The sequence below is a fragment of the Jaculus jaculus genome, chromosome 18, assembly GCF_020740685.1.
Source record: "Jaculus jaculus isolate mJacJac1 chromosome 18, mJacJac1.mat.Y.cur, whole genome shotgun sequence".
Lineage (NCBI taxonomy): Eukaryota > Metazoa > Chordata > Mammalia > Rodentia > Dipodidae > Jaculus > Jaculus jaculus.
In genome coordinates, this window is record NC_059119.1 from 62664437 (window position 1) to 62690565 (window position 26129).

General features: G+C 43.2%; 1 protein-coding gene across 1 annotated transcript; it reads left to right on the forward strand.

Annotated features, from left to right (window-relative positions):
* On the forward strand, positions 1-25758 carry Ywhaq (tyrosine 3-monooxygenase/tryptophan 5-monooxygenase activation protein theta). The gene is made up of 6 exons (XM_004660064.3): positions 1-101; positions 542-894; positions 15862-15985; positions 19572-19735; positions 20260-20355; positions 24677-25758. The coding sequence occupies exons 2-6, from the start codon at positions 601-603 to the stop codon at positions 24734-24736; spliced, it is 738 nt and encodes a 245-aa protein (XP_004660121.1). The 5' UTR covers positions 1-101; positions 542-600; the 3' UTR covers positions 24737-25758.
* The last annotated feature ends 371 nt before the right edge of the window (positions 25759-26129 follow it).

The window sequence follows — 26129 nt, forward strand, 5'->3', positions numbered from 1 at the left end:
CCTCCCCCCCCCACCAAAAAAAAAAAAAAAAAAAAAAGAAAAAACAAGAAAAGATCTGATCAAAGTCGTGGGAGTCGAGTAGCGGCCGCGGAGAGTGGAAGGTGAGCGCCGGGAGTGCGCACCGAGCGCGGCGTGCTCTTAAGCCGGATGCGGGGGTCGGCATGGTCGTGGGGAAGGGCGGTGGTGCCCCGAGGGAATGGCTCCCGGCCGGAGGCAACGGCCGCTTCCCTCTTGGTCCGGCTGAGCGGGTGGTGACTGTCACGCTCCTCCCGGGGCTCCTCGCGCGCAGACCTCCGCTTCCTGTCGTGCTGGTCCCGGCCGCGCAGGGGAACGGGCCGGGCGGTGTGTGTGTGTGTGTGTGTGGCGGGTTGGGGGGGGTGGAATAAGAAAATCCCGGCGGGCCTCGTGTGCGGGCAGACAAAGCGCGCGGCCGGGCCGCATTGTCTGACGCACTCCTCCCTCCTTCCTTCCTTCCTTCCTTTCTGTCCGTCCGCGCCCGCGCCGCCCCGCCCCGCCCCGCCCCTTGCCGCTCCGCTTGCAGGACTCCTCCCGATCCGGGTCGGCGCTCGTCCTCTCGCCTCGTCCTCGCCCCTCGGCACCATGGATAAGACCGAGCTGATCCAGAAGGCCAAGCTGGCCGAGCAAGCCGAGCGTTACGACGACATGGCCACCTGCATGAAGGCCGTGACGGAGCAGGGCGCCGAGCTGACCAACGAGGAGCGCAATCTGCTCTCGGTGGCCTACAAGAACGTGGTCGGGGGTCGCAGGTCCGCCTGGAGGGTCATCTCCAGCATTGAGCAGAAAACCGACACCTCCGACAAGAAGTTGCAGCTGATTAAGGACTATCGGGAGAAAGTGGAGTCGGAGCTGAGGTCGATTTGCACCACGGTCCTGGTGAGTGCGCGCTGCTCTCGGCGTGGGGCCTGGGGATGGGCATGGGGGGGCTTTTGTTGTGATGCCCTTGCTCGAGAGTTCCATGGGCACCAGCTTGCCCGAAGCCCTCTGGTGTCTGAGGGCTTGCCAAGGGGGAGCCTGGGCATCCCCGGTAGGTTCTTTCAATGCTTGAGTCTGAAGAGGCCGTTTCTCCAAGGGTGAGTACAGTCTCTTCCCAGATACTAGGGAGCTAAAAGAAAACTTTGAGACATCCAAGTGAACTTGCACAAGAATGAAAATCCTGTTTACCCTTGTACTGAGGGATCGAGTCCTTTAAGCCTGTCGGTAGTTAACAGAAGGTGTAGGGCTTCTCACCCCTCAGGCTCTGTAATACGTTTTCCTCCCAAATCTAGTAATGGAAAATGTAAGCATGCTGTATGTTTTTTTCAAGTAGAGTATCTTTCCCCCCCCCCTGTTAAGGAGGAATGGGGGGAGGGGACATGTGAAAAGGACAGCCGTATCTAGAGGGACAAAATGTCCCTGTCAGTTTCAGTATTTAATAACACTTCCTTGCTATTTACTGCTACACTCAGGTCCCACTCGGTACGTTGAAATGAAGTCTTTCCTGGTGTGGAGTAGCCAAGGAAAGCTTTCCAGGTTTTGATCTGTCTAGTCTTAGGGGTGACTGCTGGGTGGAGTAGGTGACTGCTATGATTCACCCTTATTATTAGAGCGTTTTAGCTTGGTCATCGCACAGGTCTTTTGATCAATAAGACAAGTGTCTAAAATTTTCAGGTCAGCACTTGGAGGTGATACTAGCTGTTTTGATGCTGTGGTTTATGTCTGTGGGTCCTGTGCACATTTTTATGTCCTCACATATAGATGTGCAGTAGCTGCCAGGGCATGCTTTTTTGCAGATGCAACTTTTAGAAGCAGCCTACTGACATGTTTGTTCCATGTTTTAGTTGCCTTTTGCGAGACAAGCAAGCTAGATGGATGATTTTTTTTTTCCAAAAGAGAATAAAAGGGAAATTTTTTTTTCTTCCCAGCCTCCTTTCCTTTGTCATCTCAGACAGGTGGAAGCAAAAATGTTTTGTTTTTTTTTTTCCTGTTGTTTTTCCCTGCCTGTATTTCTAACAGACCAGGTGAAGTGAACAAAATCAGAATTGATGGAAATAGTTGGTAAAGGGACAAAAAGCAACGCAGGGGGTTGGTAGTAAAATGTTGAGATTATTTGCATTATATAGGTGAAATTTTGTTATATTCACATGTATTCTTAAGTTCCAGAGCCTGCTAGGCAGAGAGGAGGCAAGCTCTTTAGGCTAAATTGGTTGTGTTTAGGAGATCTGTTAGCTTGGATAATGATGGTGAACTTTAGTAGAATATAGTAATGGTTACTGACACATCTATTGCCAAGGGAAAACATAAGAACTCTACATGTTAACAAGAATTTCTGTATACTTATTACTATTGAGATATTTTCTATCATTACCACTTTTTTTTTTTTTTTGCCCTGTGTAGTTCAGTATTACCACAAAAGTTTTTTACTGTTTTCTAGCAAATTAACTCTTAGTCAAAGGAATATTTGTTTCATCTTATGTTGTTTTGTTGTTGTTGTTTGGTTGGTTGGTTGGCATAAGTAATAGTTTTGCTTCACTGATAAATGGTTTGATGGGCTGGAGAAAGGGCTCAGTGGTTAAAAGTACTTGCTTGATAAATGTGGTTTGAGAGACTAGACCAGGTATTTCAGTAGACCTTTTTCATATAGTCATTTTAGTAAGAAAGATCCCCTGAAATTAGGACAGTCTTTTTTTTTTTTTTTTGCACCAAGCAGAAATAGAAGAGTTTGAATATGAGACATGAATACACAAATTAAAATTTTTTCTTAAAACAGTGGTTTAAGAGACTAATTTCGGTTTAATCGCTAACCTGTAAAAAGTATCCTGGGAAAGGCATGTCTTCAAGTTGGCAGGTATGTTTGAAAGCCTGCTATATAGTGCAAAGCAAAGCAATATAGAGAAGGACAAGGCTGAGCACCATAGATTTTTTTTTTTTTTTTTTTCAAGGTAGGGTCTCACTCTAGCTCAGGCTGACCTGGAATTCACTATGTAGTCTCAGGGTGGCTTCAAACTCATCGTGATCCTCCTACCTGTGTCTCCCAAGTGCTGGGATTAAAGACGTGCACCACCACGTCCAGCCAGAACCATAGATTTTTGCCCACCAGTAATTCATAATATGGAGTGCTTAAGGGAAATATGCAAACATAAATTATGCATGGTAATTCCTATAAGAGGGTTATAAACAAATTGTGGTATAAATTGAAGGAAGCAGAAGCCACAGAAAAGATTTCACCAAGCTAGTGGTTTATTGAAGGAGGACTGGGAGGAGTCTGTCAACATTCCAAGCCGAGGGGGAATCTTCAGGACAGGGCTTGTTCTAGGGAAAGCTTTGGTGTGGTGAGAGCATAGTCTGTAGCGCTGAGGTAGGTGAAAGTCTGGGCAGGAAGACAGAGAAGTCAAAGGGAAGAGGGGTTTTATTTGGTCTTTTTGTGGCCCTGGAGACTGAACTCAGTCGGTGCCTGCACATATCAGGCATGTACTCTGCTGCTGACTGTATACATCTGCAGCCAACTAAAGCGGTCTGAATGGAGTCTGTGGCAGCACCTCGAGTTCACGACTTTAGAGCCAGTTAACCAGTCTGTAATCGTAGCACACGAAGGTGGTTACACACTAGTGAACAAGAGTCTGATGATGACAGATTTTGAAATGCTAGTAGTTTATGCATTTTGAGAGCGTGAGCTTGGCTCTTTGCGCACACTAGCTGAGGGTTGTACTACTGACCCACATCTCCAGCCCTAAATGCTGAGGCATGGTTTTTATTGTTTAAGTGATTTTTGGTAGGTTAGTATTTTAACAAGGAGTCTATTTATAAAAGGAGTTAAGAGTGAAGCCTAAAGTTTCCAAATATTCACACACTAAAATGGGCTTTTCTTTGGTGAATAGGAAATAGAATTTGATGTGGGGGAGGTAGAGAGACTAACTTGGTTTTAGAACTCCAAAAGAGCCAGAGTTTTGATCCAAAACAGGAGTGATTTTCAGACTCCTTTCCTTCCAGGGTAAGTTGGAGATGGAAGTATTTTAACTGTGTAACCAAAATGTACAAGGTGGACAGCCCTCAAGTCTTTTGGCAGCCTTTGTATTAAAGGTTCCTAAACTGTGGGATCAGACTTCCCCCAAAGTTAAAAATTCAAGTAAGTACTGTGAAATGTAGAGGAAATTACGAGGGCCAAAATGTTCCAAACTAAACTCTTAATGGAAATCTCAGAGAAGTTAGATTTCACCATGTTATTTGCCAATGTAATTTATACAGAGAAGAGGGTTGGGCTAGAATTTCACTCTTCCAATTAATAATTGGAGGCTGTCCAAAATTAAATAGGTCCTTACCATTCCACCTCTATTTTGTCTCCCTTCCATCTTAAAATAATTTGTAAAGTCCAGATTGAAGAATTGTCGGCAAATATACCCGAAGCTTTGGAAATGCAGGGACTAGTCAAATGACATTTGGAAGAAGTGCAGAAATACTGAGTGTTGGCAAAAGCAAAGTTTTAAGTGAAAAACCAGGCAGTGGTTCATTCAATAGCACGTGTAAAAGTTTGATGCATTAAGTACTAAATGTGAGGGAAGGGCAGATCAAAGAAATCGGATGGATTCAGAAAGCCCCTGTGAGACTTGAGAACAAAATCTATCATTTGTAAAGAGTAAGAACTAAATAATATATGCAGGATAGTCCTATTATCCTTCCCAGTAGACTAATTCAGTGTTCTGTTACAGCATATGCATAAATAGAGTCAGATGTTAAAGTCTGTATTAGGACTTTAGAAAAAAATCACTCAGGCAAGTACAGTATTGTGTGCCTGTAATCCCAGTTATTTGGGAGATTGAGACAGGATGTTCAAGGGTTTGGGGTAGCTTGGGCAATAGTGAGAACCCTTTTAAAAAATAGTTAAAATAAGGGATAGAGAGATGGCTTAGCCGTTAAGGTGTTTGCCTTCGAAGCCTAAGGACCCATAGTCTACTCTTTAGGTCACATGTAAGCCAGATGTGCAAGGTGGCACATGCGTATGGAGTTCGTTGGCATTCCGGGCACACCAATTCTCTGTGTCATTCTTTCTCTCTCCCTCTCTCACTTTGTTATAAAAAGTTAAAATAAGAATCACTTGGGGCTGGAGGGATGGCTTAGTGGTTAAGGCGTTTGCCTGCAAAGCCAAAGGACTGGGGTTCAATTCCCCAGGACCCATGTAAGCCAGATGCACAAGAGGCACATGCCTCTGGAGTTTGTTTGCAGCATGTGGAGGCCCTGGCTCACCCATTCTTTCTCTCTCTCTCTCCTCCCTCTTCCTGTCAAATAACTAAATAAATAATACATAAGTGTATATATAAATCACTTAAGCCAGTCATTGTGGGACATACCTTTATACCTAGCCCTACGCGGCAGCAGAAGGTCAGCTTGAAGCCTGGGCTATGTAATGAATTGAGACACACATATCCATCTCAAAGAGGGATGAAGATGACTGGAGAGATAGCTTAGCAATAAAGGTGTTTGCCTGCAAAGCCTAAGGACCCAGGTTCAATTCCCCAGGACCCATGTAAGCTAGCTACACATAGTGGAGCAATCATCTGGAGTTTGTTTGTAGTGTCTAGAGGCCCTGGTGTGCCCATTCTCTCCCCCATCCTCCCCCCCCCTCTCTCTCTCTCTATTTCTCTCTCAAATAAATTTAAAAAATTTTTTTTTCTTAAAAAAAGAGGAGGAAAAAGTTCCTTAAAATAATTGAGACTTTCTAAAAGAAGCCAGGGCCTAGGGGCTGGAGAGATGGCTTAGCGGTTAAGCGCTTGCCTGTGAAGCCTAAGGACCCCGGTTCCAGGCTCGGTTCCCCAGGTCCCACGTTAGCCAGATGCATAAGGGGGCGCATGCGTCTGGAGTTCATTTGCAGTGGCTGGAAGCCCTGGCGCGCCCATTCTCTCTCTCTCCCTCTATCTGTCTTTCTCTCTGTGTCTGTCGCTCTCAAATAAATAAATAAAAAATTAAAAAAAAAAAAAAAAAAAAAGAAGCCAGGGCCTGGCCCAGGCCTCTAATACCAGTACTCTTTAATCCTAGAACGGGGAGTGGGGGGGAACGACAGGCAGAGATAGGAGGATCACTATGAGTTCAAGGTTAGCCTAAGACTACATAATGAATTTTTAAAAGTTGTCTTTGTGGTTATGTAGCAGATTGCTAATCTTATTTCAATAATGCTATTACATTTGGTTAAGTGTTCTAAATCTCTTTTATTAAGGATTAAAAAATTACTTATTTATTTTGAGAGCAAGAGAGAAGCAGATAGAATGGGCACATCAGGAAGTCCAGAAGCATGTACCCTCTTGTGCATTTGGCTTAGGTGAATACTGGGGAATCAAACTTGGGTTCTTAGGCTTCACAGGCAAATAAATGCCTTAACCACTAAGCCATTTCTCCAGCTCCTAAGTTAATCTCTTTTTTATTTTTTGAGAGAGAAAGGCAGATAAAGAGATAATGGGTATGCCAGGGCTTCCAGCCGCTGCAAACAATCTCCAGACACATGTGCTACCTTGTATATCTGGCTTACGTGGGTCCTGGGGAATTGAACCTGAGTCTTTTGGCTTTGCAGACAAGCACTTAACCGCTAAGCCATCTCTCCAGCCCTGTAAATTAATTTCTTAATGGAAATATCTTGTGTTGGTTATTATTTTGGCATAAGCCCAAATGTGCTATTCTTGATAGTAATCATAAATTTAGGTGATTTTTCTTAGCACAGTAGGAAAAATACAGGTTCTGGAGTTGAGTGACTTTCAAGTCATTGCTGTATGACTTTATTGTTTGGTGAACACTAGTAAGTTTCTTCATCTGCACATTAATGGCAATGGTGTCCTGTTACAGGCTTGTCATTTGAATAACTATATTATTAGGCCTTTTTCTATATTTTATTTATTTATTACTTTTTAACATAGAATTTCACGTAGCAGAGGTTTGGGTTTGAAGTCTTGACCCTCCTGCCTTCACCTCCCAGGTGTGGGATTATGGGCATGCACCATAACACCTGCCTAGCGAGCAGTTGTTTTCCAAGTGTTCTTATTTATTTCTTTGAGAGGGACACAGAGTGCACCAGGGACTTGCAGTTTTTTATGAAGTCCAGTTTATTATTATATGGTGAGGGTTGTTGACCTATGTATCTCAATCCTTCTAACACTTTGTATACTTAATAGATTCTCATAAGTTAGGTTGATAGTATTTGTTTTAAAGTTGAGGGAACTGAAGCATAAAAAGTTAGTAACTTTGCTAAGATCACAAAGCTAGCAAGAGGTAGAGCAACCCAAGTTGTGTCTCCAGGTTAAGTAAAGTGAAAAACATTAGTTTCCAAATACTTGGTTCCTGACCTAAGACCACACAGTATGATTTTCTGTTTTGAGGAAGTTGGACTTAGCTGCAAGCATGTCGACTTCAGAGAAACAGGCTTGTGAAGAGACACTAGAGTAAAGCTGCTGGCGCTTGGGAAGTCAAATGCAGCCCGCGTGGCTCTGCCGTGTGTTTGGAAAAGTGAGGAGGACACGTGGTGAAGCTCGAGAAGAAAAGGAGAGGGCACATTTCAAAGTGGAGACCCAAGAGATTTGGAGGAGGAATGAGGAATGAAGAGAGCTCGTGATGCCCCATGTTTAACAAAACTACACAGGTCGCAGGCCTAGAGCCAGAAAACAGCGTCCAGGCCTGGAGAGATGGCTCAGCGGTTAAGGCACTTGTCTGCAGAGCCAAAGGACTCAGATTCGATTCCTCAGGACCTATGTGAGCCAGATGCACAAGGTGGCACATGTGTCTGGGGTTTGTTTGCAGTGGCTGGAGGCTCTGGCACACCCATTCTCTCTCTCTCATAAATAGCCATGTGTGGTGGCGCATGCCTTTAATCCTAGCACTGAGAGGCAGAGGTAGGAGGATTGCTGAGAGTTCAAGGCCACCCTGAGAGTATGTAGTGAATTCCAAGTCAGCCTGGGCTAGAGTGAGATCCTACCTTAAAAAAACCAAAAATAAATAAATAAAATATTAAAAAAAAAAGAAAAGAAAGTATCCACGTGGTAGATCAGAGACCAGAGGAAAATTATGCATGTAATTAAAGTGAGAAGTTACCCAAACTATAAAATAGAGGCAAGTAGATAAAACATCCAAACCAGTACACAGTTTGTGTTCCCCACCCCAGGCTGGTTGAGGGAGAAGCTAGACTCGTGTGTGTTCCTGTGGCGGAGCATCAGAGCCAGAGAAGCAGTAGAGCAGGGTGGAGCTGAGTGGAGCAGAGCTGGGCGGAAGGACACAGGAGCCTTTTTAGGCAGAGGAGACCTGATCAGTTGGTAGATTTGGCCCACCTGGCCCTCTAAGTAGCATGCCGCACTGTGGGCAGCAGGGGGCGCTGTAGACCAGTCTCCATCAGACACTAGTTCATTTCTGCCTGTTCTTGTGCCAGGATGAAGTGGCATGTGGTGTGGCATTTCCTTTCTCTCTGGGTCTCGATCTCTGACTAAAACTGCCTCCCTACTAAAGTATACATACTAGTAATGAAGAAGGGTAGCTTTCACCGATCCTCTTTCATCAGTAGTATCAGAGAATTGTAGTAAAATAATAGGAAACTGGAAACTGGCAGAAAATTTGCTTCCTGCGGGTTTCTTTCTACTTTAAAGGTCCTCTTCAATTCCATGTAAAGGATAAGTTGTATGGAGTAGCTTATTCTGTTCACACTATGGAAGTTACTTCTGAATTAGAATTAGGATAAGAATCTTGTTTGCTGAATAGTATAAAATATTGCCACTGAAGCCAAGTGAACTGCTTTGGAAACACTGTTGATGTGATGGTAGAGTTGTTAATATGTAGTTGTTAACATGTAACAGCTCACTCCTAAGAGTTGGTTTTTGGGTTTTTTTCCTTCATTTATCTACGTGTGTGTGTGTGTGTGTGTGTGTGCACACGCAGGACCTCTTGCTACTGCAGATCAACACCACATGCTTGTTCTTTTGTGCCTGGTTTACATGAATGGCTGGAGAATTGAACTCTGGCTGGCAGGCAAGTGATTTTTTTTCTTTCTAAGTTTTTTTTTTTTGTAATTAATGTATTTTTTATGAACAACTTCCATGATTGTAAACAGTACCCCATGGTAATGCCCTCCCTTTCCCCTTTGACTACCATTCTCCATCATCTCCCCTCCCCCTCTCAATCAGTCTCTCTTTTATTTTGATGTTATCATCTTTTCCTCCTATTATGATAGTCTTGTGTAGGTACTGACAGGCACTGTGAGGTCATGGATATCCAGCCCATTTTGTGTCTGGGGTAGCATGTTGTAAGGAGTCCTACCCTTCCTTTGGCTCTTAAATTCTTTCCACCACCTCTTCCTCAAGGGACCCTGAGCCTTGGAAGGTGTGATAGAGATATTGCAGTGCTGAGCACTCCTCTGTTACTTCTCAGCACCATGATGCCTTCTGAGTCATCCCAAGGTCACTGCCATCTGAAAAGAAAAGCTTCTTTACGAAAAGTGAGAGTGGCATTAATATAAGGGTATGAATATTAAGAGAAGTGCTTACTGTGCAGTTTGATGAGCATAGTATATACATTTAGCCAGACACCAGCAGACATTACACCCCTAGGGCTCATGACTACCCCTATTTTAAGTTTTCAGTATCAGGGATGTATTCCCTCCCATGGAGTGGGCCTCCAGTCCAATTAGAGGGCAGTTGGTTTCCACTATGACAGACGTGCCACTATTGCACTGGTTGGCTCATTTGGCCTGGCTGGCCAAATATAAGGCTTGCAGTATCCACTGTTGAGTATCTCCACTGGTGATTTCTCTCTCTGCATTGAACTGCATGCAGAATGGCTTCTTCCAGCTTTCTGTCAGCTGGTCTACAGGGAGGAGGTTATCAGCTCAGATCCAGCAGGATTTCTCAGCAGCCTGCAAGCAAGTGATTTTAACTGCCATGGTAGTTTGAATGTATGTTCCCCATAGACTCAGATGTGTTTTTTTCTTGTTTGGTTTTTTTTTTTTTTAGGTGGGGTCTTGCTCTAGCCCAGGCTGACCCGAAGCATAGTGGCACATGCCTTTAATGTCAGCACTTGGGAGGCAGAGGTAGGAGGATAGATGTGAGTTCGAGGCCACCCTGAGACTACATAGTGAGTTCTAGGTCAGCCTGGGCTAGAGCAAGACCCTACCTCAAAAAAAAAAAAAAAAAAAGGTTTACAGCTTCAGGCCCTAGGCTGATTCCTTCTGCAGGGCCGTGTCACTGGGAGGATCTGAATTCCAGCCTGAAAGTGTGCAGAGGGGTTCTGAGCTCTGGCTGTGCTGGCTTGTGGTGGTGGTTTAATGGTATCTCTGTGCTTGGGTTTATGAATTCGAGCTGGATTCTTTTGCCATTTGATGGAACTTCCCCTAGGTCTGTAAGCTTGAAATAATCCCTTCCTCTCATAAGCTGTGTCTCATTTGGATGTTCATTCCAGCGACAAGAAGCTGGCCACAACTGCTGAGCTATCTTCCCAGTTCCCATCAATGGAGTCTTATTGTTCTCCTTAGCCTTTACGTAAGATATGGGTGCCTGGGACAGGAGGGTCCAGTGTTATCATAAATTTGTATCGCTGTTATTTCTTAGCAGCTTCATTTCTAAATTTACAACTTTTTGTGGTATGGTCCTACTTAAAAGATTTTAATTCTTTAACCCTAACCCTTTATAATTCCTTATTTCTTTAGTCTAGAGTGTCCTTTAATCTAGATGTCCATCTTGTAGTTCTTGATGTCGTCATAGATCCCTCACTTTTTCAAAAGGGAACCACAATGCCCTTGCATTCTACCCCTTAGTCAAATAACACTGTTAGTCCTGAAGGGAACCCCCCCTCCCTGTGAGCCGTCCCAGGATCCTACTATTTGCTGATTAAAGACTTTACAATCAGAAGTTAAGAGTAAGGTATTGAAACCAAGTGTTGATGTATATCTGTAACTTGAGGCAAGAGGATAATGATTGCAGTGTCACATGTACATAGCAAGAATTCATCAACATAATAATAAAAATGATGGTGGTGACTAATGGGAGAACTTTTGAGCAGGGGAGGTTTCAAGATAGAGTCTCACTCTAGTTCAGGCTGACCTGGAATTCACTATGTAGTCTCCGGGTAGCCTCAAACTCACAGAGATCCTCCCACCTCTGCCTCCCAAGGACTGGGGTTAAAGGCGTACGCCACCACACTTGACCTATGGGAGAACTTTAAGCACATTTGTATAAATGTTTCACCGATTCCCTTCTCGTTTCTTACTTAGTATTCTTACTCAGAAAGAAATTCAGGGAGCCACTTGACAAATTGGCATTTTCTTTTCTTTTTTCTCTGACTTGTACAAAGTTTTAAAAAATAATAAAGAAATGATTACAAATATAACTATAAAACAAGGCTTTATATCTTAAGGCCTTATAGCCTATGTTCTATCTGGTACTAATAACTGCTGGTATTCGTAATTAGATACAGAACTGATTAATCCAACTGATTAAGACATGAAGGAAAATATGTTATGTCTTTTAATTGGGCTAAAATGTGCATTTCTAGTACTGATAACATATGGGAAGACAGAATTATTCTGTGCCTGTTGTTTCCTTCACAGAAAGCTAGTGGCATCTGACACAGAACCATGATGCCTGGCTGAAGCCCCAGGATGGAAGTAATGTTCAAGTCACTTGTAAAAGCCAACACTGTAAATCGTACGTAATGGCTATGTACAAAAGAGTGTCAAAATTGGTAAAATTTTAAAAGGACAGTTGAGTTCCTAAGTGGCTGTGGAAACGGTTGAGTAGATGATTAGCAGATGTCGAAAGTCCTCGGGAGGCAGGTGTGCCTGTGAGTGCAGTCCTGGAGACAGCCTGTGAGTCCGCCCACGTTTGCAGCCACTGACCGGAGGAGCTAGTGCTGGGTGGGAATTTCTTTCTTCCCTGCGCCTCGCCGAAGCCCTCCTTCTAGTCAGTTTTCTTACCTTCTGCTGCCGCATTACTGCTAGTTAAATTTTAACCCTACTGTGCTGGGCGTGGTGGCGCACACCTTACCAGCACTTGGGAGGCAGAGGTAGGAGGAATGTGAGTTGGAGGCCACCCTGAGAATATATAGTGAAGTCCAGGTCAGCCTGGGGTAGAGTAAGACCTTACCTTAAAAACAAAACAAAAAATTGCCGGGCGTGGTGGCACATGCCTTTAATCCCAGCACTCGGGAGGCAGAGGTAGGAGGATCACTGTGAGTTCAAGGCCACCCTGAGACTACATAGTGAATTCCAGGTCAGCCTGGGCTAGAGTGAGACCCTACCTCAAAAACCAAAACCAAAACACAACAAAACTAAACAAACAAAAGAAAACATTGACAGCCTACTTCAAAACAAACAAACAAATACTAGGTCTTAAACCAACCTACCTTCCTTCCTTTTTTTTTTTTAATAACTTCAAGTAATTTGTTCACCCAGAATCAGGAGTTAGTATAACTTAGTGACTTCTTGTGGGACCAAGAAGAGTGAGAGGCACTTTCCAAGAGTCTCATGGTGGAGAGGCAAGCACAAGCAGTATCTCCCCCAGCAATACTGTTTCCTTTTTTTTCTTTCTTTCTTATTTTGGTTTTCCAAGATAGGGTCTTGCTGTAGCTCAGGCTGACATAGAATTCACTGTGTAGTCTCAGGGTGGCCTTGAATTCATGGTGATCATCCTACCTCTGTCTCCCCAGTGCTGGGATTAAAGGCATGCGCCACCACGCCCGCTCTTCTTTAAATTTTTTTAATAAATATTTTCATTTGTTTGGGAGAAAGGAAGAGAGAAAGAAGTGAGTGTGGGCACCCCAGGACCTTCTGCCACTGCACACTCTAGATGCATGCATCACTTTGTACATACGGCTTTATAGGGGTGCTGAGAATTGAACCCAGGCTGTTAGGCTTTATAAGCAACTGCCTTTAAGTGCCGAGCCATCTCCCAGTCCTGAAAGTTTTTTTCTGCATTCCTAAAATTTTTTAGCTTATTATGTGTGAGAGAGAATTGGCACACCAGGGCCTCTAGTCACTGCAGTCGAACTCCAGCTGCTTGGGCCACCTTGTGCGTGCAGCACCTTGTACACCTGGCTTCTGTGGGTTTTGGAGTCAAACCTGGCTTTTTAGGCTTCGCAGGCAAGAGCCTTAACCACTAACCTATCTCTCCAGCTCCTAAATGTTCTTTTACTATTTTTATTTATTTATTTGAGAGCGACAGACAGAGAAAGAGGCGTAGAGAGCGAGAATGGGCATGCCAGGGCCTCCAGCCACTGCAAACAAACTCCAGATACCTGCACCCCCTTGTACATCTGGCTATCGTGGGTCCTGGGGAATCGAGCCTCGAACCCGGGTCCTTAGGCTTCACAGGCAATCACTTAACCGCTAAGCCATCTCTTCAGCCCCCTAAATTTTTTTTTTAATAGCAGCTCAGTATTCACTTTCAGACTTAAACCTTTTGTGACTTTTCCTCCAAGAAAATACTTGAAAGTCAGTCTATAAAAATACTTTTTTATTTTTAATTATTTTATTTTTGTTTATTTTTATTTAGTTAGTTTTTGGAAGTGACAGAGAGAGAAAGAGGCAGATAGAGAGAGGGAGGGAGAATGGGCGTGCCAGGGCCTCCAGCCACTGCTCACGAACTTCAAACACTTGCGCCCCCTTGTGCATCTGGCTAACGTGGGTCCTGGAGAATCGAGCCTTGAACTGGGGTCCTTAGGCTTCACAGGCAAGCGCTTAACCACTAAGCCATCACTCCAACCCTTTACTTGGAATTAATCTGTACCTATGTAAGTATAGTGGTTGAGGAAAAAATCAAAATAACATGGCTAGGATTCTGGGAAGTCTTGGGTTCACTTTATTAAATACCTAGTAAATTGTGTTGGTGATGGTAAGCAGAGGAAATTCTTAAAATCTGATCTCCTGATTTCTTTTTGTGTTTGCAAGGGTTGTGGTATGGGAGTCTCACTTGTTTCTGGTTTTGCCATTAGAGTTTTTTGGGGAGGGGATGGGATCTTAATAAACTCTTGCCATACTTCCTGGCCTAACAACAGTTTAAAACACACTTTTGATGTTTGCCACTTTAGCAATGTATAGTAATTGTTAGGACTGCATTATATAATTGTGTGATTTTTTTTTTTTTTATGGGTTTAAACTTACTCTAGTCTTAGGCTTTTGGGACAGTTTTAAAATGTGTTGTTAATATTTTTTATTTAAAGATTTTAAATGAGGCCAGGCAAGATGGTGCACGCCTTGAATCCCAGCACCCGGGAGGCAGAGGTAGGAGGATCACCACGAGTTCGAGGCCAGCCTGAGACCATATAGTGAATTCCAGGTCAGCCTGAGCTAGAGCGAGACTCTTCCCTCTGAAAAAAGAAAAAACAGAACAGAAACAGAAACGCGCGCACACACTCACTCACACTGTAGAGTAGTCGTGCGCACACACTCACTCACTCTTGTAGAGTAGTCGTGCTGGCTCAGTTCTTTAACCCCAGCACAAGCAAGGCAGCGTAGGAGGAGGGTGAGGGCCAAGGCCAGCTTTGGACTACAGAGTGAGTGCCAGTCAGCCAGGGCTAGAGTGAGACCTTGCCTCGGTGGTGGTGGGGGTCCCTTAATTTAGATCTCTAATCTTACTCTTCAGTAGTATATTTATATGAACTTAAAATAGTTTTATTCTGGATTATTCTCCAAACTCTTCAATTTGCAGCATGGTGTTTTTTGGGGTGTCAAGGTACTGTCTGTCCCTATCCCAGGCTGACCTGGGTATAGTCAGGCTGGCCTTAAACTCAGAGTCAGCCCTCTACTCTGCCTCCCGAATGCTTGGATTAAAGGCATGCACCACCACACTTGGCTTCATAGCTGGATCAAAAAAAAATTATTTGTTTGTTTGTTTTTTGAAGTAGAGTTTCACTCTAGAGATCTGCCTACTCCAGTCTCCCTAGTAACTTGCTGGGTGCAGGTACATGCCACTGTGCCCAGCTTTCTTTTTAACTCAAGTGCTTCTCCTCTAAGGCCTTCTTGACTAGAGGCAGTGTCTCTCAGAGCAAGCAACCTCTTCTGCCTCTATAGCACCTGATTCTCGTGTTTCTTGGCACTTTGGTCTATAGCCCGTGTGAACTTACACACTGGGAGCTTCTGGAGGATGGCGTGAACCTCATTCTAGCCTTTCCCCATATGTGTTTTGAACAAATATCTGGCACCTAGCAGCTGTCACATTTTGAGTGAATGGAGCTGTGCATGGTGGCGCACGCCTTTAATCCCAGCACTTGGGAGGCAGAGGTAGGAGCAACGCTGTAAGTTTGAGGCCACCCTGAGACCACATAGTGAATTCCAGGTCAGCCTGAGCTAGAGTGAAATCCTAACCTCAGAAAACCAAAAGTTTTTGAGGGAATGGCATAGTAAAAGGAGAGTCTTTCTTGTCTAATTTTTAAAATTTTTTTGTTGTTGTTATTTTATTTATTTGAGAGCAGCAGACAGAGAGAGAAAGGCAGGGAGAGGGAGAGGGGAAGAGAATGGGTGCACCAGGGCCTCCAGCCACTGCAGACGAACTCCAGACATGTGTGCCCCCTTGTGCATCTGGCTAATGTGGGTCCTGGGGAATCGGGCTTCGAACCGGGGTCCTTTGGCTTTGCAAGAAAATGCCTTAACCACTAAGCCATCACTCCAGCCCAGGACAGAGTCTTCCTAATGTCGATATTTGGTGTAGTCTAGTTGAGCTATTAGAAGCTATGGGTCGTGTCGGCTACGTCCTGCTGGAGAAGGGGTGGCGCCAGTGTGAGCCCTGCTGTAAGGAGGTGCTTCAGGTCCGGGTTGGGGTGCCCCACTGTGGTGGGCAGTAGAGCTTCAGTATAAGCCCCTGTCAGTGATCAAGTAGCTTTTGCAGTAAATGTCTAATGTTTTGCTTCTTTTAGGAATTGTTGGATAAGTATTTGATAGCCAATGCAACTAATCCAGAGAGTAAGGTCTTCTATCTGAAAATGAAGGGAGATTATTTCCGATACCTTGCTGAAGTTGCATGTGGTGATGATCGCAAACGTAAGTATTTTCTAAATTGTGGGTAAAGCTAAAATACATAAAAAAGAAGTGAGAATAGGTTAAGTCACCTGTTTGTCACTTGACAAAATATCTAAGATGAACAGCTTAAAGGAAGGTTTATTTTGGCTTGTATTTCAGGGGTTTCAGTCTGTGTCTGACTGGTTCTGTTAACTGTGACTCTGGGAAAGGCACATAAATCACCATAGCTGAGGATCACATAGAGCAACACCTATTTCTGGCGCCTCATTGCAGCCAGAAAGCAGTGGGAAGGAGGGGAGAGAGACCAGGCAGGGACATACTTCCTGTTAACTCGTCCTCACCCTCTCCTTTCCAGCATGTCCTAATAATGCCATCATGTAATGACTCCATCCAAGGATTTGATTGGTTGGTTTGGTCAGAAGGGCTGAGGAGATGCTCGCTTGCCACCCAAGCCTGAGCACCTTAGTTTAGACCCCAGGTCCCATGTAAAAGACATAGGCCACAGTGGGCCTCTATGATCCCATCACCAACCATGAGGTAGGTGGAGACATGAGGGTTTCCCAGAAGCTCACACACAGAGCAGCAGCTGGCATACACCTCAGTGAGCAAGACCAAGAGACCCTGGGTGCCTGACAAAAGGTGGAAGGCAAGGGCCATCACCCAAAAGTTGTTCTCTAGCCTACACACATGAACATGCACACCCACATACCTACACATCATACACACACATTGTTGCTGTCAGTTCGCATCGCTGGCAGAAATCACCCAACCCAGGGCACCTTGTGGGGAAAAAAGGTTTTTTATTTTGGCTTACAGACTCGAGGGAATGCTCCATGATGGCAGGGGAGAACAATGGCATGAACAGAGAGTGGACATCAACCCCTGGCCAACATCAGATGACCAACAATGACAGGAGATTGTGCCAAACACTGGCAAGGGGAAACTGGCTATAATACCCATAAGTACGCCCCCAACAATGTACTGTCTCCAGGAAGATTTAATTCCAAATTGCCATCAGTTGGGGACCTAGCATTCAGAACACCTAAGTTTATGGGGGACACCTGAATCAAACCACCACACATAGACACACCAAAAAACACAAAAAAATTGCCAGTTAGTTGACAATCAAACACTGAATTCATAAAGCCTCAGGGAACATTAGTGTAATAGAATAAATGGATAGACGGGACACTTGTAACAGCAGTTTGTGTGTAGTCTCTAGGCTCTCTGTAACTTGAATATCGTGATATCACTTTGGTTTTTCAGAAATAAAGCAGTCCTCGGGAGACTGAAACAGGAGGATTGTGACTTTGAGAACAACTTGAACTACATAGTAAAAGTTATGAATTTACATTACACACCCTTAAGAAAGTTAAGCCATATATCAACTCTAATTTGATATTAGAGGTGGGCTTAAATCTTTCTGCTTTGGGATTTTGGTTCGCCATATTTTTAGCTTCAGAATTCTGGTTTTACACTTCATGTAAGAATTTTATATGGAACATAGAAATAGGAGGTTGTAGTTTTTGTGAGAGGAATGTATTCGAATGTATTCGGCAAGGATTCCTACCAGCTATTAAACTATAGCTCCAGTCCATTTAGCTAACTTTGAATTTATCCTGACCCAAGAAGGCCATGAACACTGTGACCTTCCTCCTTCACCTTCCCCAGTACCTAGAATTACAGGTCCCTGCCACCACGCCTTGCTCTGAATATGGTGTTTTTAGAGGCCATAACATTACGGCTTATAAGCTAAATATTGAAGGAAGAAGAGAAGTAAGTTGAATCTGTTATGGTTGGTGTATACGTTGTTCCAGCTTCATAGTAAGTTTGACCTGTGTGATTAATTTTTATTTGACTATGTAAGAACTATGTTGACTGAAAAGGTAGATTTGAGTATTAACTACCTATTTTTATTTATTTTTTAAATCTTAGACTGTCAAGAAACTCGGGAAAAACAATCAAATTGTCATTTTCATTGTGAAAAAAATTGAATAGTATGAACTTGTTTTCCTGAAGTACTCATGGTAGCTTGTTATAATATAAATTCTGTTTAATTTTGGCATATGCCTGTTAACAAATTTATCAAGTTCTGTGTAAGAGACATATCACTTAACTCCGGAAAATTTTCTTATAGGTTTATTATATTCTTAGTATTGCCCTGTTCAAAAACCAATTACTAAGTTGGGCATGGTAGCACACACCTTTAATCCCAGCACCCCGGATGCTGAGGTTTAAGGATCACTGTGAATTCAAGGCCACCTTGTGTTACATAGTAAGTCCCAGGTCAGCTTGGGCAAGAGTGTGACCCTGCCTCCAAACAGTAATAATAATAATTACTGTAACTTCTATGACTTTCAGAAGTCATATTATTTTCCTCACTGAAAATGAATTTTCCCATTCTAATTACCAGGATAAGTGAAGATACAGAGATAAGCATTGTACTTTGCCGTAGCACAATCTATATGCCAAATGTACTTATTCTGTTACTAATTTGTAACTTTCGTTGCCATACAAAGCAGAATTGGCTGGGCATGGTGGTGTACCCTTTTAGTCCCAGCAACTCAGGAGGCTCGCTATGAGGTCAAGGATATATATATTGGCAGCCCGATAGCAGTTCCTTCTTTACCTTAACCTTTTCTGGATCGTTGGTATTTCCAAGTCACACATACATTTCAATATTCTGAGTTTGTGCATAGGTGTCTTTATAGCCCAAGACTGACAGTTTCTTAGTACTGCTCACCACAGCTAATCCTACATACCAGGCAACATGATGAGCTCTCACTCCACGAGGGTGTTCTCAAGTGGGACAGCTCATGATCTGTAATAAACAGGAAGGAGAATGCAATGCTCTGGCCATTGGAGAATAGCTTAGCTTGTGTTATGTCCATAACCCTAAAGACATCATAGGCCAGTGGCCATAGAAAACTATCCTTTTCAAAAAAAAACATGGGTATAGCCCGGTGTGGTGGTGCACGCTTAAATCCCAGCATTCAGGAGGCAGAGGCAGGAAGATTGCCGTGAGTTCAAGGCCACCCTGAAACTATATAGTGAGTTCCATCCTGGGCTAGAGTGAGACCCTACCTCAAAAAACAAAAACAAACAAAAAAATGGGTATAATCAAGTACTGTTTCTGAAATGTTTTAAGTGGGTGATGTTTTTATTCTGTCTATATTAAAACTCATCAGAGAAAATTTTGTCATTGCTCTTGACTTAGTACATCTTTGATAACCAAGATAAGTATTGCTTCTACAAGCAGTGGGTCACAAGAATGCTGAGATTGGAATGGTGGTAATCTTTGTATAATACAGTACTGTGCTACTCTGTTTGTAAAAGGAGGCTGCCAAGAACATTTCATTTTGCCAAGAACTAGTAGCTGGTTGTGGTGGTGCATGTCTTTAATCTCAGCACTAGGGAGGCAGAGGTAGGAGGATTGCAAGTGAGTTCAAGGCCAGCCTGAGAATATGGAGTGAATTCAAGATCAGCCCAGCTAGAGTGAGGCTGTACCTGGGGTGGGGGGAAGGAGAAGGATATAAGTAAAAACTGTTAATATGCTGTTTACTGGATATTTTCATAATCATGCTTTCATATTCTTTTCCCTTCACAGAAACGATAGATAATTCTCAAGGAGCTTACCAAGAGGCATTTGATATAAGCAAGAAAGAGATGCAGCCCACACATCCAATTCGCCTGGGCCTGGCTCTTAACTTTTCTGTATTTTACTATGAGATCCTTAATAACCCCGAGCTTGCCTGTACACTGGCTAAGACGGTAAGATGTGTGTCTAGGAAACCCTTCTTTGGTAAGGTTAAGGTAGCAGACATAAATATTGAGGTATTTTGCTGGGGTCCTAGGGAGGGAAGAACGGTTTCTGTAGTATTTGTCATTGCCACTTTGTTATCTTGGTAGTAATGTCTGACAAGAACGCATACTTTGGCCTGGTAGCGTAGAAGGATGGGTAACCTCATGAAGCAAACAAGGTTGGAGAGTAGTGCCCGTCAAGTTTGCTCACTAGAAGTTGCTGTTCCCTTGCGCGTCTTAGAGTGAGGTAGTGAAGAAGGGCTTCTGCCAGGGCCCAGCTGCTAAGCTGTGTGGCCAGTGGGAGAGTCAGGGAGTGCCGTGGATGCATGCCAGCAAATTTCCGGTCCTGCCCGAGACTGGTTCTTTACACTGAAAATCCAAAGGAGTAATTCCCGAGTTTGGTAACCAATGGATCATGACTGTTGATGCACTTTTGTGAAAGTTTCTCTCGGCGCACATGTTGTTTACTGTACCTGTTGACGTTACTTACTCAGGCTTTTGATGAGGCCATCGCTGAACTTGACACGCTGAATGAAGACTCCTACAAGGACAGCACCCTCATCATGCAGTTGCTTAGAGACAACCTAACAGTGAGTTGTTTGTTCTTACATGTTTTTTCAGAAACAACGCTAGTTTAATCTTTTTAGTTGCAAGCAGAGAGAGAGGTAGAGAGAAGAGAAACCGACAGGGAGAATGGGCATGTTAGAGCCTCCAGCTACTGCAAATGAACTAGAGATGCATGCACCACTTTGTGCATCTGGCTTTACGTAGGGACTGGGGCTTTGAACATGGATTTTAGGCTTTGCAGGCAAGTGCCTTAAACCGCTCAGCCATCTCTCCAGCTCATATATTTTATTTAGGTCTTCCTATCTTTGGATATAGTTATAGAAGAGCTATACTCTGAGAAAACAGATAAATCAGTGAATAAAGTTTTGAGGTAGAGCCAGGCATTGTGGCACACGCCTTTAATCCCAACACTTGGGAGGCAGAAGTAGAAGGGTCGCCTTGAGTTTGAGGCCACCCAGGGACTACAGAATGAATTCCAGGTCAGCCTGAGCTAGAGTGAGACCCACCCTCTGAGAACAAAAACCAACAACAAAAACTGAAGCAGATTTTCATGATGGCTAGGCATTTTATTAGACCTTCCAGAGAAGGTATTAAGATAGAACTCAGTATTAGCATTACTTTTTGGTTGAGTTGAAGACATTGTTAGGTTAGGTTAATATAAAAAGTTCATACAGTTTGAATATTTTCTTTTTCTTTTTTATTTTATTTGTTTATTTGTAAGTGTGGGGGGGGACAGAAAATGGGCATGCCAAGGCCTCTAGCCACTGCGGATGAACTCCAGCTATATGTGCCCCTTGTGCATCTGGCTTATGTGGGTCCTGGGGAATTGAACCTGGGTCCTTTGGCTTTGCAGGCAAGCACCTTAACCACTAAGCCATCTCTCCAGCCCCTGAGTATTTGCTTTCTTTGGGTAAGCTAGCTGTAGCAAATGGACTGAAGTTAATATAATAAATTGTGCATGTTTGGTGAACATTTGATAGGTAGTAAGCCAGTATCTATTTTACTTTACTTCTGCTTCTAACCTTTTTTTCTTTTGTTTTTCTTCATACTTCTTGTATAGGTACTTGATAAGGGAAGTACATTAGTATTAGTGGTCAGTCCCCCTAACAGAATACCCTAGAGTAAATAACTTAAAAAAGACAAGAAGTGTTCTTTTGACTCACAGGACTGGAGGTTTCAGTCCATGATAGTGTGGCATTTCAGTCCATGAACGTTACGGCAGAGCATGCACAGGAAAGGCCGGCTTCACTCCGGGTCGCCAGCAAGTGGAGAGAGCAGGGTTCCCATATCCCCTCAAGGGCATTCCCACAATGACCTGACTTCCTCTAACCAGGGCCCACCTGGAAAAGATGGCACCATCTTTATTAGAGCCACAGTGTGGGAACAAAGCCTAACATATATGCCATTGGGAAATTTCAAACCTAAACTATGGCAGGAAATAATTGAGAAAGGGTATGAGCACCATTCTTTTATTGTAGGCTCAAATAAATTTGGTCGGCTGATACCTAACAGAAAGTAAAAGATGGAACACATTTTAAAGCCAGGTGTGGTGGTGTACACACCAGTACTTGGGAGGCACAAGTAGGAAGATCGTTGTGAGTTTGAGGTCAGCCTGGGACTGAGTGAGTTCCAGGTTGTCAGCCTGGGCTAGAGTGACACCCTGCCTTGAAAAAAAAGAGAATGGAACATAATTTAAATGCAGTTTAGGATGACATCTTACTTAAAGAAAAAGTTTAAGTGTGTGTTTCCTGGCCCTCAAGGTTGGTGTTTTATTTTTCACTATATAGGATTTTTTTGTTTGTTTAGTTTTTGTTTTTTTCAAGGTAGGGTCTTGCTTTAGCCCAGGCTGACCTAGAATTCACTTGGTAGTGTCGGGATGGCCTTAAATTCACACAATCCTTCTACCTCTGCTTCCCAAGTGCTGGGATTAAAGGCATGCGACACCATGCCTGGCAAGATAGATTGTTTTTTATATATTTATTTTTTATTTTATTCATTCATTTATTTATTTATTGGTTTTTCGAGGTATGGTCTCACTAGCCCAGGCTGACCTGGAATTCACTGTGTAGTCTCAGGGTGACCTCAAACTCATGGTGATCCTTTTACCCATGCCTCTGAGTGCTGGGATTAAGGCATGCACTACCATGCACAATTCTAGCTTTTCTAAGATTGCCATAGCATCTTGGGTGTTAGTGTGATAAAATCCATTTTCTGAACTCATTATTGTTAGTATTGTTGTCTCAATTTTCACTTCATCTTTCTGTTCCAAAATAGATAATTAGAAAAGCTTCTAGTTATCCTACCTAATTAAAAGTCCTTTTGGAGCCAGGCATGGTGGCTTGAAAAAACAAACAAAAAAGTCCTTTGGGGCTAGAGAGATGGGTTTGCAGTTAAGTTACTTGGCTATGAAACCTAAGGACTCAAGTTCAATTCCCCAGTACCCACATAAGCCAGATGCAGAGGGTAGCACATGTATCTGGAGTTCATTTGCTGTGGCTAGAGGGCCTGTCATACCCATTCTCTCCCTCTCTTCCTTCCTAATAAATAAATATTTAAAAAAATCCTTTTGGAGGCTGGAGACATGGCTTAGTGATTAAGGTGCTTGCCTGCAAAGTCTTAACAACCTAGGTTCGATTCCCCAGGACCCACGTAAGCCAAATGCACAGGGTGGTGCATGTGTTTGGAGTTCCTCCGCAGTGGCTGGAGGCCCTAGTGTGCCCATTCTCTCTCTCTCTGTTTTTCTCTGCTTATAAATAAATAAAACTTAGCCTTTTCTGTGCATATATGTGTGTGCACATGCTGCTTCCTTGTAGCTTTCATCTCCCACTTCTGTTTGTTCTGTGAGTTTTCTTTGTCTCCTGTTGTTGCCACACACACGTGGATGCCATCGCCATGGACATTCTGTCTTCCTGTGTGGCTGTAGCTTGATTAGTTGCATAAGTTACATTTAAATTCTGCTTTACATTAAGTGAAGATCATTGAACTTTTGAGAATCGAAAATACTACATTCTTGTTGGCTTAGCGGTAAGGCACTTGCCTGTGAAGACTAAGGATCCAGGTTCAATTCCCTAGTACCCACATAAGCCAGATGCACAAAGTGGTGCATGCATCTGGAGTTTGTTTTCTGGAGTGGCCCATTCTCTCTTCTCTCTCTCTCTCTCTCTCTCCCTCTCCCTCCCTCCCTCCCTCCCTCCCTCCCTCCCTCCCTCCCTCCCTCCCTCCCTCCCTCTCTCTCTCTCTCTCTCTCTCTCTCTCTCTCTCTCTGTCTCTGTCTGTCTTTCTACCTCTTTCTCCATCTCTCTCTCTTAAATAAATAAATAATATATTTTTTTTAAAAAAAGAAAATACTACATTCTTGGGATGTCACCTTGTTTTTTTTCCCCTGAAATTATAGTTTCATTTATTTATGTATTTTTTAAGATATTTTTTTGTTGTTTTATTTTTATTTATTTAAGAGCTACAGAGAGAGAAAGAGGGAGAGAGAGAGAGGGGGGGGGGGAGGGAAAGAATGGGTGCTTCAGGGCCTCCAGCCACTGCTAGCGAACTCCAGATGTGTGCGCCCCCTTGTGCATCTGGCTAACATGGGTCCTGGGAAACCGAGCCTCAAACCGGGATCCTTAGGCTTCACAGGCAAGCGCTTAGCCGCTAAGCCATCTCTCCAGCCCTATTTATGTATTTTTGTGGTATTAAGGATCAAACCCAGTACCTTTCACATGCTAGGCAAATGCTCTGCTGCTTACAACTCAACCTATACTACTTTTTTTTTCTTTTCAGTTTTTTTTTAATTAACAAATTCTGTGATTATAAACAATATCCCATGGTAATTTCCTCTCTCCCCTCACTTTCCCCTTTGAAACTCCATTCTCCATCATATCCCTTCCCCCTCTTAATCAGTCTCTTATTTTGATGTCATCAGCTTTTTCTCCTCTTATGATGGTCTTGTGTAGGTAGTGTCAGGCACGGTGAGGTCATGGATATCCAGGCCTTTTTGTGTCTGAAGGAGCACGTTGTAAGGAGTCCTACCCTTCCTTTGGCTCTTATGTTCTTTCTGCCACCTCTTCCGCAATGGACCCTGAGCCTTGGAAGGACAGCCTATACTACTTTTTAAGTTGAGTCAACTAAAAACTCTCAAGCACTGTTTGACATTTTGTAAATATGCATCTTGCTAGGAATACATTGGGGGGGTCTTCAGGGTTTCGAGAAGAAAAACTAGTCTTGGTCTGAGCCTTTGTTGCTTGAGGAGCTCACTGCTCTTAGAATTACATTTTGATATAATACTAGGACTTGATAGAATATTTGTTTGGTCTGGAAATATAATTTACTATGATTCCTTTCTCTCCCCAGTTATGGACATCAGACAGTGCAGGAGAAGAATGTGACGCAGCAGAGGGTGCCGAAAACTGAAGGCATACAGGGTGTCCTCCTCCTTCCCGTCAAGAAAACCTTTTTACATCTTCATTCCTTACTCCACTCAGATTTCCTATAGCAGAGAAACCCATTCATGTGTATGGAACCAACTGTTTATAGTCTTTTCACACTGCAGCTTTGGGAAAACTCCATTCCTTGACTTGTGTTTGTCTTGGCCTTCCTGATGTGCAGTTACTGCTGTAGAAAAGTATTAATAGCTTCATTTCAGATAAACATGAGTAACTTCCAGACACCTATGTAGAGCACTAAAAATGTATTTGGTATTTAAGTAATCTGAACCAGTTCTACCAAGTGACTGTGTTTTGTATTACTGTGAAGATATGAAAATGTAGTCAATTACAATTTAGAGTGTTCCACATAACTTCTTAATTTCTACATTCCGTCCCTGACTCTTGTTTGGGGATCTCCTTTCAGAAAGCAGCTTTTGATGCTCTTACTGCATATTCCTTTTTAGTAGGAATCCAGAAGTATTAGGTTGAATGGGAAAGCACTTAATGTAGCTGGGCTTGGGGTCACAAATCCAAATGCCTCCTCTCCTATGTCACATATTTTGGAGGTCATGTTTGTCTGTGACAACAGGAAGTTCCCTTATCCATTCTTCATTTGCTGCTGTTTGAGTTGACAACTTCCCTTCCCAGTAAAAATTCTCTCCCACCTCCTCCGCCTTTGCACTTCTGGCCTTCCCTTCACCACGTAACAGCAGCAGCATGGTGCTGCCAGAGGGCGAGCGTGGCTTTCGGCAAAGTACAGTGCACATCATTTCTCAAGACACGAGAAAGGGGAGGAAAGTCCGCAAGTCCGTGTAAAACGTAGTACTTTTCCACGCAGATTTGTGCACATGTGCAAGGGTGTCCACTTTGTGTAGTGACTGTTCTTTAGAGAGCTGGACCACGATATGTGTTCTGATCATTGACTGTAGTCCCAAAAAAGCCCTGTGAAAATGTTCTGCCCAGTGTAACAGCAGAGTAACATAAATAAAAGTACATTTTATAAAACCACTTACTATGGCTTTGTAACAATTGCATACCCATATTTTAAGGAACAGATGAATTTGCTACTTTTTGAAGTTTATTGATACTTCCCTTTTATGTATAATGTAGTAGTGATATCCATATTTCTGCATTGTGGTACACTTATCTGAGGATGCCTGGAAATGTGTAAAATTGGATTATATTTCTTAGTGTTATCATAAATAGATACATGGGTCATCTCTTCCTCAGATGTAAATGATAATCTGGTACATGTCATGGAATAAAGTGGACATTTTAAAACTAGAAAAGCTAATGTGATTATGAATATCCTGGCTGGTGTTAGAATTGTGCCTCAGTACATATTCAAGTAGGGTAAAAAGTCCCATATAGTTGGCCGG